This window comes from Triticum urartu, chromosome 7A (assembly GCF_056163025.1).
Source record: "Triticum urartu cultivar PI428250 chromosome 7A, HENAU_Tu73, whole genome shotgun sequence".
NCBI lineage: Eukaryota > Viridiplantae > Streptophyta > Magnoliopsida > Poales > Poaceae > Triticum > Triticum urartu.
Genome location: NC_141879.1, coordinates 464,465,359 through 464,482,432, shown reverse-complemented (window position 1 = coordinate 464,482,432; position 17,074 = coordinate 464,465,359). Strand labels below are relative to the sequence as shown.

General features: G+C 44.2%; 2 protein-coding genes across 2 annotated transcripts; both read right to left on the bottom strand.

Annotated features, from left to right (window-relative positions):
* Positions 1 to 1,154: 1,154 nt before the first annotated feature.
* On the bottom strand, positions 1,155 to 3,063 carry LOC125517956 (small ribosomal subunit protein uS15z). Its single transcript, XM_048682916.2, has 5 exons — positions 2,903 to 3,063; positions 2,739 to 2,811; positions 2,520 to 2,658; positions 2,240 to 2,426; positions 1,155 to 1,414 (listed from the first exon to the last, which is right to left on the bottom strand). Exons 1-5 carry the CDS (start codon positions 2,923 to 2,925, stop codon positions 1,381 to 1,383), a joined length of 456 nt encoding a protein of 151 aa, XP_048538873.1. The 5' UTR covers positions 2,926 to 3,063; the 3' UTR covers positions 1,155 to 1,380.
* A 2,633-nt stretch (positions 3,064 to 5,696) lies between these two features.
* Positions 5,697 to 6,562, bottom strand: LOC125517957 (putative calcium-binding protein CML7). The gene has a single exon (XM_048682917.2). It carries the CDS (start codon positions 6,432 to 6,434, stop codon positions 5,988 to 5,990), a length of 447 nt encoding a protein of 148 aa, XP_048538874.1. The 5' UTR covers positions 6,435 to 6,562; the 3' UTR covers positions 5,697 to 5,987.
* Between the last annotated feature and the right edge of the window lie 10,512 nt (positions 6,563 to 17,074).

Here is a 17,074-nt window from a genome sequence, read left to right as displayed (position 1 = left end):
CCTCGATCTCTAGCATCTTGGCTTGCTTCTCCGCCTCCATCTCAAGCATCTTGGCTTGCTTCTCTGCATCCATCTCAAGCCTCCTCCTTTGGATCACCATGAAAGCGTTCATTTGTTCTTCTTTGTATCGTCGATGCTCCTCCTCCCTTGAGTCCTTGTTCACCATGCCCTCCACATCGGCTGGCATGTGTCGCGCGCCTCCGGATGACGAGCCACCGGCCACCGGTGTGGCGTTGAGGTCGATGGGCACGGGCATGGAAGGCACCACCACGCTCACCTCGGGCGAGCACTCCCCGGAGAGGCGGGAGGCCTGTGGGTAAACATGGAAGCCGGGTATCGGCTGCGTCGCCGACGCGCGGGGCGAGTCAGGGCAGCACCATTCGAGGAAACGCGGATGAGCCGGTGCTGGCCGCGGCCACGACGGCGTTGACGAAGCCATGCTGGCTAGGGTTTAACCCTAGCATATATAGCGCCTCCCTCGTTGCCGCTGCGACGCGGGCGTTGGTGACCTGCGGTGCGGCGACAGCGACGGCCGCGATGGCTTCGTCCCTCACGCCTGTTGCGTGCCTCCTCCCGCCCTTCCTCTTCACCAACTCGTTTTCTTCGGCTTGGACGCGACGGCGGTCTTGCGGGAGGCGCGAGGCTTGCTTTTGCCGAAGGGGGCAGTCGTCATGCCGGACAAGTTGAGGAAGGCAAGGCCGGTGGCGAGGTCGTCATCCATGGCGGGCAGCAGGGTTTTGAGGGGAAAGAAGAAGCCGAGCGCGCGCGCTTCTCTTATCCACGCCGACGCAAATCCAAGTCAAAAATGAATCCGCACCGACCCAAATAGACACCCACGAACGAAATGGGTCGCCCGAGTTGCTCTTACACCGACACTTCCCTGTCCCTCCCGATCCTCGCATGATTGTCAATCCGGTGGTGTGATGCACTTTACATTGGTATATAATCAATGGTTGTATTAGGCTTGTTTCAAAATAGCACACATTATATGTTGGTCCGCTGACAGCATGCTTTTAGAAGTGAATCATGACAGTTTTTTACGTCCCAATAAGGATATAAAAGATGAGGATTGTGCAATAACCATATAGTCAAACTGTCCAAGCTTGAGTGCACTGAAAGCAGCGATTACACTCACTCAGATCAGACAACACGAATATCACAATGTCTAATTTTAACTGATGAATTGTAGACAGACGCTAAACAGAACCAGACAGAATTGCAAAACCAAAAATGGTTTATGGGATTCTCCAAGTAAACATAGAAAATTTGGTCTCTTGTTCATCTAAATCGCTCCAAACTCAAAAGCGTTACATGAAATTGATAATATGTAGAACAAGACCGTCCTGAAGCCGGTAAGAGCACACCAGATGAAGAGCCCTCCTAAGCCACCAGAGTGCTGGCAGTGGTAGACTCGCTGCAGACAATCAAGGATAAGTTGTCAGATTACACTCTAGTAACAACTGCAGGTATGAAAAGGGACACAACCCACCAAGAGCGCAAAGCGACTTAGCAAAAATGCAAGCACAGATGAATGAATTACTTAAACAGGTTTTAAAGTTCAACAAAGCCAATGCTAGAGATTGTTAAACTAAAACAGGCCCATTCTCCACTTCTGCTACTATCTAGAGTATGGAAGTATCACACCAAAGATGAGATGTATTTGTTGGAATGCTTGAAAATTACAGCAAAAACTCCATTATAATGAAATAACAGAAAAAAGTTACCAACCAACTACTACCACAACCAAGTAAAGCTTAAACCCTACGATACATTTTATCAAAATAAAACAAGTCTTCCTTTCAAGTTGTGTACTCTTGTATGGAACAAGAAAACAAGAGGCAGATGGTTTCAGGTCTATACACATACTATGGGCACTAGTCAATTTCACCTAAACTTGAAGCAAACAGATGTCATCCTTGATTAAATAAGCTACTGAGTGGCATGCGTTTACAACACTAAACCCATAAAAACCAAGATAGCATACAGATATGCATACAGCAGCTCAGAACACAGCATCCACATGTTAAGCATGACAGGCAGCTTTCCACATAAAATGGCATTTGAGTAGCACAGCTGATCAACCTAAAGCTTTCCACATAGTAATTTGTAAACATGCAGGACAGAATCAACTGATGCAACACAAAATAAATCCTAACATAACCGATTGGCACTGGCAAGTTCTCACGTTCAGTTGCAGTAAACCTAGCTAGGTAAAAGGTGAAGGAGCAGAGTAACTTACTACTTCCAGGTGGGCGGGAGCTTCTTGGTGCGCTTGTAGTAACGGGCAAGACGGTGGATCCTGCTCTCAACAAGAATGAGCCTGAATTTGGAGTCCTTGTCCTTCCTGTTCCTCTCAAGATGCTTCCTAATGGCGACAGCCTTCTTAATCAAAAAGTACAGATCCTCTGGGATTTCCGGCGCCAGGCCTGCACACAAAATCCTCAAACATCAACACACTTGCACAAGCATAAACAACGCTAGAAAAATGGGAATGGTGTTTAACAGGGGACGGATCTGACCATGAGCCTTGAGGATGCGGAGGATCTTGCTTCCCGTAACGCTCTTCACGAGGGGGATACCGTGCTGGTCACGGAGGAGAACGCCGATCTGCGAGGGCATCTGACCCTTCTTCGCAGCCTTCGTGATCAACTCGTCGACCTGCGCAAGACCCAAAAGCATCAGAATCACTCCAATCGGAAGAAATCGGCAAGGTCGGAGAGCAACCGAGGGGGGCTCACATCAGCGACGGCGGTCTTGACCCAGCTCGGGGGAGTCCTCTTGTACGGCAGCGCCGACGACGAGATACCCTTCCTGCGCCAAACAGTCGGGAAGCCGCCATTAGACCAGATAAACCACTGAAGCGAAGCAAGGATGATACGGGAGACCGGGTGCGAGGGGTTACCCGCGGCTGTGCATGCGCCCCATGGCGTCAGGCGAGGGGTTTAGCTCCGGCGACGGCGGCGGCGGTTGCCTGCAGCAGCGGCGGCGCGAAGGGCGAGAGGGGCTCGAGCGGCGGCGCGATTGGGGCGTGCGGGTTAGGGTTTTGGGGTGCTACTTATAATGAGCGGCGGCGCAGGGAGTGTGGTGCTAGGGCTGCGTCGCTTTGGGCCAGGCCGTCAGTACGTGTTAGCCCGGTTGGGATGGTTTCCGGGCCCATTGGACGCCTTAGCTTGGAGTTTCTTCTTCTTTGTCTAAAAAAAACTAGTACCAAGTTTCTAAGACCCCTATAAAAAAACAAATCTCTAAGAAACATATATTTGCTCTAAATCCGTAACAATAGGTTATCTTTCCAGGCTTCATTAAGCTCATTTGCACAGACTTTCCATGGTATATTGTCGCGTGTGAGTGTGAGCATTGTGTTGTTATACTTTTTTTTATATGCAAATCTTTTGCGCCGTTATTTGTGGCATGGGAAGACAATATTGTTGCAAGTTTAGAAATACTGACTCGTTTCATTTCCTTATCAGTCCTTTTATCTCTTAGTCCTACTGAATTAGAATGGTCATAAATTGTGATCTAAAAAGTCTTTCTTATATTAGTTACAGAGGGAGTACACGGAAAACCCAGAACATCATCTGTGCAAGAGTTTGTTAGAGTTTGCATGGAGTATGGATGATTGTAATCTTTCATCCACGCAGATCCAGTCATTCTGTTCACTCGGGGGTGTGTGGGTTTCAATCAAGAAACACTAGTGAGGGGCATTGGCATCTTTTGATAACATAGCCATCTTAGCATAGAAAACATCAACTGGATTTTCCAGTATATCAACTAGAAACTTGAGTGTGCCCAACGTCACCAAAGCATTTCAGCAAAAAACATGTCTCGTCACAATGTCACCCTTCATCATACACTCAGAAAGAAAAATACAACCAACCAGACAACAAAATGGAATTTGATATACAGGTTTAGGTTGTCACCAAGCCCGGCTCATCCTCCATCAAACACAACCCCGAACTTTCTGAGAAGAGCACGTGGAAAATCAAGTATAGCTTCATTCTGGTTCAGAGAAGGGTTGTGTCTGGTCCTCTCACAAGTTGCTATCAGAGAAATGTGATAGAATATGAAGAAAAACAAGAGACACGCATTATGCCGCTGATAAGACATGCAGATAGTTCATAATTGCAGCGCGATGAACGATTAAACAGCAAACACAGCCAATGGATGTGATTCCACAGCGAATATTCTGAATGCAGATCGTCTATATACCAAACATATCAGAGGCCTTGAACAGAAGCTAGGGCAAACAAGCAGCTTATCTATTCCAAGATGTATGGCTAGCTGCGACCTGTGAGCAGCAAGTGATTTAACAAGGTCTACCAGAGATTCAGCAATATAACTTACAAATGAAGAACAGAGGTGGTTGGTGCAGCAAGAATCACATGTTGGATAAATGAACAGTCATTTTTACATCCTTTGAACTTTGTTGAACACAGGGGAACACAACCAATCATAAATTTTCATTTCTAAATAAAACATAGCAAAAAATCTGAACTGCGCAGAAAGATTCTCAACATAAGGATTCATGCATTGCATATGATGTATATTATACATTTAACAGAGCCGGATTTTGGTCCCTTCAACAACTGAAGCCTACACCTAATGCCACCTACAAGAACATTAGCGGCTGCCCTTGGTGTAAACTAACAACAGAAGGTAGTTTGCCTCAATAAGAAGTAGTACGCCAAACATAAATGCACATAGGTCTCATTACCACGGATCAACAACACAGACTTATACAAATCAAGCCATATGCACAGAATATTTTGGTTAGAAGCTAGCGAGGTGGTTCATGGATCATGGCAATATTCATGAGCATGGACAAGCTCCGAGAGAACATATACCAAACTGGTAATATAATTCCTTATATGCCACTGGAAATTTACACGATTCCGACACGTGTCAATGACATTACAGCACCGCACGTGCCACTCATACAATGGGTGGCAAATATGGAGTCCAGAAAGTTCCAGTGACAAATAAGGAATATGTATAAACAGATGGTAAGTTTCCGAGTAGACTGAACTCTTCTAAGCATAAAATATATATTGGTTACTAAAACAACTCAGCTTATTGAAGTGACGTCATTACCGTCTGATTACAAAATAAGGTTGATCCAGTGAAACCATAACAAATTCATAATATTGCAGGTAAACTGAAAATACTGGCTTGTGAAATGTTATATTGCAGATATTATTAGATTATAGCTCTGCTGCTCTACATATGTCTCAATTTGATCCAGAACCTTACCATCCCAAGTAAGATTTAAAGCAGGCATGACAACGTATTGAACTAATAGGGTTACACTAAAGTACTTACTGTGAAAAAGGCAAGCACTGGGATGTGAGTGTAGCAAAACCAAGATCAATCAATGACCCAGCAAAACTAGACAGAGTTCGTAATATTGTAGGTAACTGAACCATAGATTGGATTGTGTGACCGATTTCACAGTATATTTATAGCTCTAATATGCCTAAATTCCAACAACCTTATTGTTGCGTGGCAATAAATTCAAGAGAGGCCTGTCAACAGCCACATGGTATTAACCGATCAAGTAAAACAAGAATGACCCTCCCGGCAAAAACAAATTATGCCAACGGCAGAGGTCCTACAACTCCATAATAAATCCATTTCTCCTGTGCTAGCATCAGAAATTATAAGATGCCATCAATTACAAGAAAAACAAATCATAGGCTGTATTAACATGAATGCATAAACTGGCGCATTTCACTGGTTTCTGATTAAGCAATCAATCAATCACAGAAAGTAACAGGATCCATGCTTTACATTGCAATACCATCGGACAGATCCATTAATCCATAATCACACCATTTTTATCCAAACCCTAGGGCGGTTGGGGAACCACAACGAAACCAAAGCACAAAACAGAAGCGCAGCAGATCAGATGAGATGATACGAAATAAAATCACGCGAAGGAGGAGTTATTAAATACGAAGAAGTCTGAGCAGGCTGGGAGACGGATCAACCCACTACTTGGCGACGATGCGGCGGATGAAGTCGTCGTAGCGGATGGTGCCGTCCGCGGCGACGTCGACCTCGCGGATCCACTCGTCGAACTCATGGGGCTCGAGCTTCTCGCCGATGGAGGTGAGGACGTGGCGGAGGTCCGCGACGGAGACGGTGCCCGACGCGTCCTTGTCGAGGACGCGGAAGGCGTCGCGGAGCGGGCGGTCGAACGGCTCCGGGCGGAGGTGGGCGCGCATGAGTTCGAGGAATCGCTTGAAGTCGAAGGGCGCCGTGAGCTTCTCCTGGGCGGTGATGTCGCGGAGCTGCGCCTGCGTCGGGTTCCCACCCAGGGAGCGCATGAGGACGCCGAGCTCCGAGGGGGCGATGCGGCCGTCGCCGTCAGTGTCGAAGAGGGAGAAGGCCTCCCGCATCGACGCAACCTGCTCGTCGCTCAGCTCCTTGCCGGCCATCGCCGCCGGTGGGGTCGGATCGGGGATTTGAGATCTCGCGACGCGGGGCGGTGAGGTGCGGTGCGTGCGTCTCAGGGAGGAAGTCCGCGTTTGATTGATTTGGTGGTGAGGGGCATGTGAGAGGGGAGAAATGAAACGTGGGGTAGTGGCCGTGGTGCCGTGATCGATTTTTTTTTTTGAGAAATGTTTTTTTAGCCAAAAATAATATTTTTTTGCCGTGCGGCTGGACCTGCAGGGAGGTGGGCTTTCGGGCTATTTCTCTAGACCATTTTATGATCCGGACAGCGGGGGGATACGGCCTTGGCCTGCGAAGGGGGTCATGCGAGAAATGCGAGTGGGATCGGCCCATGTCCCCTCAGGTTTTAACCCAACCCAATTTCTTCTTAGAGGACAGGATTCACTAAAATATCTTTTGGTACAGAGAATGGCAAGTCCAAAAAATCTTTAATACAATTCCCAGAGTTCCTGTCGAAAAAAAAACTTTTGGTAGGAAACAAATTGAAGTGAGTTATGCCATATCCTATTTAGCACTTATAGGATAATTCATTTTTGAGTCCAGGCTCATCTGCACCCACGCTGACGAAAAAAATAAAACAAATACTAAAAAATATCAAAAAAATTCAAATTTTTTGTGTGTGGTAGATAATTTTTTTTTGAAACGAGTGTGGTAGATAATTTGATGCGTGAGGTTCGCTTTAATTTTCAAATCATTTCGACATCTGAGCAGCTCTTAGCAAAAAGACAAATTCGGGGTCTGTAAAAAAGTTTACTGTTCACGCACTGTTCTGACCCGATTTGTCTTTTTTGCTGAGAGTTACTCAGATATTCAAATGATCTGAAAATTGGAGCGAACATCATGCATCAAATTATCTACTACACAAAAAAGATTGGAATTTGTTGAATTTTTCTAGTATTTGTTTTGAAATTTTTCCTGTCCGATGGCAGATGGGCCTGGGCAGCGAAACGCCGCACTTCTACTTATAGTGTTATGGTTAGAAGCCACACAATTTAGGAACTATATCTATACTATCTATATAGTGTATCAGTTTCGAAATGGATGTAGAGCATCAATCATAACCATTAGCCTCCAAAAACAAAGGCTAAGATCAGCCGGATTCGCCATGAATAATAGACATATGTCGCCTCTACTGTGTTCTACAACATTCGTGTAGACCTTCCAGACAAAAAAAGGCCCATATATGATGCCTCATGTGCCATATACCGCTAGGGTGCATGATGACTTCAACCCAGATAAGATGATTTCGAAGGAGAACGGGGAGAAAAAGAAAGTAGATTAACATAAAGTATTTTAGATGTCTACATGCCAGCAGCCGCCTCCTTCTCCTCCAAGAAATAAAGTTAGGGTTTGTGCTTCTCGCCGATGCCGGCACAGGTCCGCCTCGTCTCCGGTGGCCCTAAGGCCATGGAGGCGCGATGGATTCTGGCAAGGGCCGTCGGGGAGAGCTCCGTTTTTAGTCGTTTTTTTCAATCTTGTTAGGGTTTGTGTCTTGCTCAGGAAGGCGAGGCGGCGGCGGCTCCCTGAAGATGGAATAAAGGTCTCCTCGCCTAGCCCCCATTCCGGCGGTGCATCTAGCATCATTGGTGGGCGTGTGGAGGTGTGTCTCTGGCAGATCTATCTTTGGTGGATTTGCTCGGATCTCGTCGTTGTTCATCTACGTTCGTGTGTCTTTGGTTTGGATCCTTCCGATCTACGTTATTCTTCATCGACGGTGGTTGCTATTCTGGGGTGCTGGTCCTATGGGGCCTTAGCACGATGACCTCCCGACTGTCTACTATAACGTTGTGCCCGGCTCCAGCGATAGAGGGGCGATGATGGCGACGCGCCTTCGGCTCGCTTCATGATTGTAGTCGTCGCTAGGTGGTCTACGGATCTGGATGTAATTTTTATTTCTGGTGTTTGTTGTACTGTCATGATTGAAGATGAATAAATTGAAACTTTTCCTGCAAAGAAAATGTCTACATACAATTTTTTATATAATATTAAAAACAATTGCGGGAGAATTTCTTTTTTCTTTAATCACTCCATGAATTGCACATGCATACATACTAGTCTTGTTTATAGCGAGAGCATCAACCGTCTCTCCTGAAGCAGTTCCCTACACGCTACAGTAGTCGGGCGGTCCATTCGTTTAACTAAACGTTGCGCTTGCGTGCTTTGTTTTTTCTTCTTTTTCTTTTGGGTTTCTCTATTTCTTCAATGGTTTTATACTTTTGTCCTTCACTTTTCCTTCGGTTATATTATTTTTCATCGGTTTTCTTCATTTCTTTACCGGTTTAAACCGAGTGTGTTTCTTTATTTTTTTTTATTTTTTTTCTTTTTTTCTTTAGTTTTTTGTTTCTTTCGTTAGTCTTCTCCCATTTTCTTTGATTCCTTTGTTTCCTTTCCTTTTCTGCGCTGGCTTTTTGCCGGTTTCTTGCTCTCTTTTCGTCTTCATTTTTTTGTTTCTTCCCTGATTTTAAATCTTTTTCCTTTGTTATACTTTGGTTTCCTCTGTTTTTTTCTCGTTTTTCTTTGCTTTCTTTATGTTTCTTTGTCGCTTTTCATCATTTTTCCTTTTTCTTCAACACATATCTAATTTTTTCAGTGCATAGTGTACATTTTCGGTGTATACGTGAAACATTTTCTTTGACACACACTTTACATTTCTCAAGTACAAGATGTACATTTTTCTTACAATACATGTTATGAACACTTTTTTGAATACAAGGTCAACATTTTTTCAACAAGCTAAGCATTTTTATTGTAATATACAATTTCATAAACCGCACGAAAAATTTGTAAATACATGATTAATATTTTCTAACATATGTTTTTATGTCTACCTTTTTCATACAAATTTGTAAATTTGGAACATTTTTTGTATACATTTTAAAATTTTCAAATATGTGATTACCAATTTTGACAACTTATATCTTTTGACGTCTATTTATTCTATAGGCATTGTAAATTTTTTTCTACAGTAGGAACATTTTTCATAAACATGATTAACATCTTGGAAAACATGATTAACATTTAAAAATAATAATTCATGTCTACTTTTTCTGTAAAAATTGGTTATTTTTTGTATACATTAGAAAGATTTTATATATACATATTTAACATTTTCTAAAAGCATGATTAATTTATTTAAATTTGGCACACTATTAGTTATTTTCCACCCGGTGTGCAGAATAAGTTATTTTCCACCCGAGGTAATCTTACGATCACTTCGTAATTAAATTACATTTGGAATTCAAATAGTTATATTCCTATTGATTCACTATGTAAAATTTGCTACAAAAAATAAAAATATATGTCATGAGACAAGAAAATTTGCAGTTTATGTATATTTTACACTATGTTTTTACGTTTGTAATTTTACATAACATGAAATATTTTTTACAACGATTATATATTTTCTTACGATATATTTTTATGTCGGAAATAAGACAAAACTTACGGAATGTAAAATTAGGTGCATTGATGGTAAAATAGAGGGGGTGAAGAATATATCCTATCACCTAGGGGTAGTTACCCCGCATGTCTTAATATACTATCATGTGGTAGTATCTATACTATTTTATCATTGTAAGTATGTTGATATACTCTATACAAGATACTTGAAACTGAATTGCATGAAAAAATTGCATGTTGGCCCATGATTTTTATTATATTTGTGAAATACATATATACTTGTACGTAAAAGGACAAAATATGATACATGCTACGAAAAAAGTAGCATATATAATACCTAAACATTCTTATATACTGCCTACTACACATACATACTCTCCGATTTGATTGATAATACATACAATATACAAACTCAAGTGGTGGTAACTACCACCAATGGTAGATAAAATGTGTCCTATTAATATATATGGACATACACATTGTACACTTCTTGTATAGAATTTTTTTATAAATTAGAAAAAAATTATACACATTCAAAAAAATTAATTGCGTGATTAACATTTTCAAATAAAATAAAAAACTAATGTACCTGTCTATCTATATTTTCTATATGCATTGTAATTTTTTTCAAAATTCTATACGCATTTAACATTTTGTAAATGCATGATAACCATTTTAAACTTTCTTATATAAAGTGATTTTGATAATAGATATATCCAGACTATTTTGAAGTACAAACATAAGTAAAAAATATGAAAAATAAAAATGCAAAAATGTGAAAGAAAATAGTGGAAGAAAAAACGTTGCAGGCCAATATCCGCGCTGGGCCGGCCCAATCTGACGGCTGCCTTAAGCGAGACGTCGGGAGCTCTCCTAGCTGCCGCTCTGTGTGGCAGCCCATGAAGGTAGCGACAGGCTACGATTTATAGCTCCAAAAAAATGTGGCATTACAGCGTGGCGATCCTCTTTGGCGCTGCAAGCCACTATACGAGATAACAGAGAGTAACCACAGCGCCACCACGCCCGACCTATTAACTAACATCTTATACGAATTTTCTTATTTCATCTTACATTTTACTTTATTTTTTCCTTTTTTGTTTTTTGTTTATTGTTTTTTTCGTTTTCGTTTTTTATCTTTTCTTTTTCTTCTTCCTGGCTTGATGATTTTTTACATGTCGTGAACTTTTTCTTCAAATCAATGAACTTTTTCTAAACTCGCTGAACTTTTTTCAAATTCAATGAACTTTTTCCAACTTTCATGATTTTTTTTTAAAATTTGATGAACTTTTTTCCAAATTGGATGAACTTTTCTTCAAAGTAATGAACTTTTTTCAAATTTGTATTTAAAAAAATCCATGAACTTTTTTCAAATCTACGAATATCTTTTCAAATTTGATGAACACTTTTTGAAAATTGATAAACTTTTTCAAGTTTGTGAACTTTTCTTCAAAAATGATGAACTTTTTTTAAAATTTATTAACCTTTTCTAATCTTGATTTATTTTTTCTGAAAAATTGACGCGATACAGTACATGGTTATGTGCAACAAATATCGTTGCAACCATGTTATTTTTTGTTTCACGCTGTTTCTAATCGCTCAAGGCAAAAGAGGTGGAGAAGGCTTGGCTTAGACGAGATCATTGGTCAAGCTTGTGAAGTTGATCGTGCCGGAGAGGCGGTCCTCGGTTTTTTGTTGCACATGCCTGACCAAGATTTATCTATTATGGGGTTTCAGAATATTCGGGAGATGATTGCCATTACGTCTTGGTATTTGTGGCGGGAAAGATGTAAACTAGTGCACAAGGAGAGAATTCAAGATGCTAAACAGATTTCAATGGGGATACTGAGGGAAATATGCCCTAGAGGCAATAATAAAAATTTTATTTTTTATTTCCTTATTTCATGATGAAGATTTATTATTAATGCTAGAATTGTATTGATCGGAAACTTAAATACATGTATGAATACATAAACAAATCCCATGTCCCTAGTATGCCTCTACTAGACTAGCTCGTTGATCAAAGATGGTTAAAGTTTCTGACCATGGACATGTGTTGTCATTTGATAACGAGATCACAACATTAGGAGAATGATGTGATGGACAAGACCCATCTGTTAGCTTAGCATAATGATCGTTCAGCTTTATTGCTATTGTTTTCTTCATGTCAAATACATATTCCTTCGACTATGAGATTATGCAACTCCCGGATACCGGAGGAATGCCTTGTGTGCTATCAAACGTCACAACATAACTGAGTGATTATGAAGATGCTCTACAGGTATCTCCGAAGGTGTCTGTTGAGTTGGCATAGATCGAGATTAGGATTTGTCACTCAGAGTATCGAAGAGGTATCTCTGGGCCCTATCGGTAATACACATCATAAGCTTGCAAGCAAACGACTAAGGAGTTAGTCTCAAGGTGATGTATTACAGAATGAGTAAAGCAACTTGCAGGTAACGGTATTGAACTAGGTATGAAGATACCGACGATCGAATCTCGGGCAAGTAACATACCGATAGACAAAGGGAATTACGTATGTTGTCATAACAGTTCAAACAATAAAGATCTTCGTAGAATATGCAGGAGCCAATATGGGCATCCAGTTTCCACTATTGGTTATTGACCGGAGAGGTGCCTCGGTCATGTCTACATAGTTCTCGAACCCGTAGGGTCCGCGCGCTTAACATTCGTTGACGATATAGTTATATGAGTTATATGTTTTAGTGACCGAATGTTATTCGGAGTCCTGGATGAGATCACGGACATGACGATGAGTCTCTAAATGGTCGAGAGGTAAAGATTGATATATAGGACGATGGTATTTGGACATCGGAAGTGTTTCGGGACGTACCGGGAAGGAACCGGGTCACCGGAAGGGGTTTCGGGTACCCCACGGCAAGTTATGGGCCTTATGGGCCAAAGGAGGGGACAAATCAACCCACAAGGGGCTGGTGCGCCCTCTCCCTTGTTTGGCCAGCCCTAGGGAAGGAAAGGGGGGTGAGGGAGTCCTGGACTAAGGGGTCCTCGGGCGTCCGGCCTGTTGGACATGGGCCGGACTAATGGGCTCTGAAGATACAAGATCGAAGACTCTCTCCCGTGTCCGGATGGGACTCTCCTTGGCGTGGAAGGCAAGCTTGGCAACCAAATATGAAGATTCCTTTCTCTGTAACCGACCTTGTACAACCCTAGTCCCCTCCGGTGTCTATATAAACTGGAGGGCTTAGTCCAGATCAATATATATTCGATCATAGTCATACAGGCTAGACTTCTAGGGTTTAGCCATTACGATCTCGTGGTAGATCAACTCTTGTAATACTCATATTCATCAAGATCAATCAATCAGGAAGTAGGGTATTACCTCCATAGAGAGGGCCCGAACCTGGGTAAACATTGTGCCCCCTGTCTCCTGTTACCATCGACCTTAGACGTATAGTTCGGGACCCTCTACCCGAGATCCACCGGTTTTGACACCGACATTGGTGCTTTCATTGGGAGTTCCACTGTGCCGTCATCAAAAGGTTTGATGGCTCCTTCAATCATCTACAATGACGCTGTCCAAGGGGAAGTCTTCCTTCCCGGACAGATCTTCGTGTTCGGCGGCTTCGCACTGCGGGCCAACTCGCTTGGCCATCTGGAGCAGATCGAAAGCTAAGCCCCTGGCCACCAGGTCAGATTTGGGAGCTTGAACTACGTCACAAATATCCGCGGAGACTTGATCTTCGATGGATTCGAGACCAGGGTAGTCGCTCCCCGTCACCTCGATGAACATGACTTAGATCTGTCATTGGGCCATACCTAGGAAATTGCACCTGTAACCGCTCTGGCCTTAGATCCGGAGCAGATCGCGCCATCCGAGGACGGGAAGCTCGACCCCACCACGGAAGCCACAGACTCCACGGCGTTAAAGCCGCACACGGACCTAACCTCCGGTGATGTCTGTGTCACCGGAACCTCGGACTCGTTTTCGGCCATAAGGTCCGAACCATGTGCGTCCGCGTATGTCGAGCAGGATCGGTCTTCGTTCGCCGAATTCAGCGCCGCGAACATCTTCCAGCACTCGTCTTTAGGCGACATGCTGAACTCATTAAAAAATCTATCCTTAGCGGGGGATTCACAGCCGAACTATATCTGGTTCGAACTAAAAGCTGATGACAGGGAATTTCGCTTCCTACCCGCCACCCACTTCATAGCCATTGTCGAAGACTTAACCGATATGCTTGATTACGGCTCCGAAGACATCGACGGTATGGACGACGATGCAGATGAGGAGCATGGCCAAAACCCGTCGTTCACCGGACGCTGGACGGTCACTTCTTCGTACGACGTGTACATGGTGGATACACCTAAAGAACCTAACGACGACGACAAAGAAGATCCAATCGAGGATAAACCTCCTGGGACACAGCCTAAGCGTCGACGTCAGCGGCACTGCTCTAAGTCACGTCGTGCAAAAGATAGCAATACCGACACAGGAGAAGATAATACTCCGGACGGTGCCAAAGATAATGAAGACCCCGTTGAAGCAACTTCTGAACAAGAAGAACGGGAAGATGGGCAAGTTAGCCCCAATGAATAGGCCATAAGCGAAGACTCAGAGGACAGTAATTATCTTCCGCTCTTCGAGGATGAGGTGAGCCTCGGCAACGAGGATTTCATCGTGTCTGAGGAACCCCTCAAGCAGGAGCGCTTTAAGCGCCAGCTAATAGCCACTGCAAGGAGCCTGAAGAAGAAGCAGCAGTAGCTTCAAGCTGATCAAGATCTGCTAAACAATAGATGGACCGATGTCCTAGTAGCCGAAGAATACAACATTAAGCGCCCAGCCAAAAGTTACCCGAAGCGCAAATTGCTACCTCAGTTCGATAATGAGGCACTGGAGCCCATAATCACGCAACGGGGCTGACCGACCACCACATGGTCGGGATAAAGCGGCAACTCAAGCCGAATACCAGCCCGCCCCGCCTCATTATAAAGGCAGAGATAAAATAGCTCGTGGTCACACATATGACCTTCAGCAGGACCTAAACAATAGAGCAGGATATACCAGATTGATTTACAGATCATGAGGACGTGCCTCGACACGTGTCGACGGCTATTTATCCGGATGTGACAAACCTAGTCATGCACGGGCCGAATGCCGCAGACCCGATATAGAGGTGCCGCACACCCTCTTTGCTTCACTGACAAAGTAATGCATCACGAATTCCCAGGAGGGATTAAACCCGTAAATATTGAATCATATGATGGAACAACTGATCCCGCGGTATGGATCGAAGACTTCATTCTCCATATTCATATGGACCGCGGCGACGACCTTCATGCCATTAAATACCTCCCCCTAAAACTCAAAGGACCAGCCCGGCACTGGCTGAACAGCCTGCCCGAAAATTCCATCGGCAGCTGGGAGGACTTGGAAGAAGCCTTCCTTGACAACTTCCAAGGTACATATGTTTGACCTTCGGACGCTGATGACTTAAGCCATATAGTTCAATAGCCCGGAGAGTCTGCCAGGAAATTCTGGACTAGGTTCTTAACTAAAAAGAACTAGATCGTCGACTATCCGGATGCCGAAGCCCTAGCGGCCTTTAAACACAACATCCATGACGAATGGCTCGCCCGCCACCTCGGCCAAGAAAAGCCGAAGTCCATGGCAGCCCTCACGGCACTCATGACCCCGCTTTTGTGCGGGTGAGGATAGTTGGCTGGCCCGTCGCAAAAACAATGCAAGCGACGCCGGCACCCCTGAAGCCAAAAATATCAACGACAAGTCCCGACGCAATAGATACAAGCGTCGAAACAACAATGACAACACCGATGATAAGGTGGTCAATGCCAGATTCAGTGGCTCTAAGTCCGGTTAGCGGAAGAAGCCGTTCAAAAAGAACAATTCAGGCTCATCTAGCTTGGACCGGATACTCGATCGTCCGTGCTAGATTCATGGCACCCCAAACAAACCACCCAATCATACCAACAGTGATTGTTGGGTTTTTAAACAGGCCGGCAAGTTAAATGCCGAAATCAAGGAGAAGGGATCGCAAAGCGAGGATGATGACGAGGAGCCCCGGCCATCGAACAGGGGGACAGAAGAAGTTTCCCCCTCAAGTCAAAACGGTGAACATGATATATGCTACCCGCATCCCCAAGAGGGAGCGCAAGCGCGCGCTCAGGGATGTCTACGCGATAGAGCCAGTCGCCCTAAAATTTAATCCATGGTCGTCATGCCCGATCACTTTCGATCGCCGGGATCATCCGACCAGTATCTGTCACAGCGGTTCAGCCGCACTGGTCCTGGACCTAATAATTGATGGGTTCCACCTGGCGCGAGTCCTGATGGACGGTGGCAGCAGCCTCAACTTGCTCTATCAGGATACAATGCGCGTAATGGGCATTAATCCATCACGGATCAAGCCCACCAAGACTACCTTTAAAGGAGTCATACCAGGTGTAGAGGCCCGCTGTACGGGCTCAATCATACTAGAGGTTGTCTTCGGATCTCCGGACAACTTCCGAAGCGAGGAGTTAATCTTCGATATCGTCCCTTTCGCAGCGGCTATCACGCACTGCTTGGACGAACCGCATTTGCTTGATCCAACGTGGTGCCACACTACGCTTATCTCAAGCTCAAGATGCCCGGACCACACGGCGTCATAACAGTTAATGGAACACATGGAACGCTCCCTCCGCACTGAGGAGCACACCGCTGCCTTAGCAGCAGAAGTACAGAGCGGCCTTTTCAAACAGAACCTTAATTCGGCGGCCGAACTCCCAGACACTGTCAAGAGAGTCCGGACTATGCTGCAGCAGGACAGCTTGGCTCGTCAAGAGCTCGACTAGCAATTCTGCTTCCATCCCAGTCCTGACCAAGTGGCGGCAATTGTACCACGCGTACATAACTACGCACTCAAAATACCATGGGCATGGATGGACGCATAACTAGCCTGTGATCCACAATACGGCTCGACCGCTCCCGGACACACATACTCTCACTGTTTCCTTTTCTCCTTTTCAGGTTTTATTTCCACAGGTTCCTCCTGGTGGCCCAATCACCGGTCCTTTCAAAGGATAAATATACCAAGATGGCACGAAGCACAAGCGTATAGGGGAATTTTTAGGTGGTTTCTTTAACAATCACTCTACCTGTTTTCAGGACCCACACACAACTCTCTCTTGGTCATGGCTTAGCCCGTTGCTTATTGCACTATTTGTATCAATGCGCTTCAACGTATTA

Bases quoted from the DNA above. Each gene is read 5' to 3' on its own strand.
- LOC125517956 (XM_048682916.2), bottom strand. From the start codon at position 2,925: ATGGGGCGCATGCACAGCCGCGG. The intron at 2,812-2,902 runs GTAACCCCTCGC...TGTTTGGCGCAG, and splicing joins GGGCGCATGCACAGCCGCGG to GAAGGGTATCTCGTCGTCGG. The intron at 2,427-2,519 runs GTCAGATCCGTC...TTTTGTGTGCAG, and splicing joins CCGCATCCTCAAGGCTCATG to GCCTGGCGCCGGAAATCCCA.
- LOC125517957 (XM_048682917.2), bottom strand. From the start codon at position 6,434: ATGGCCGGCAAGGAGCTGAGCGACGAGCAGGTTGCGTCGATGCGGGAG.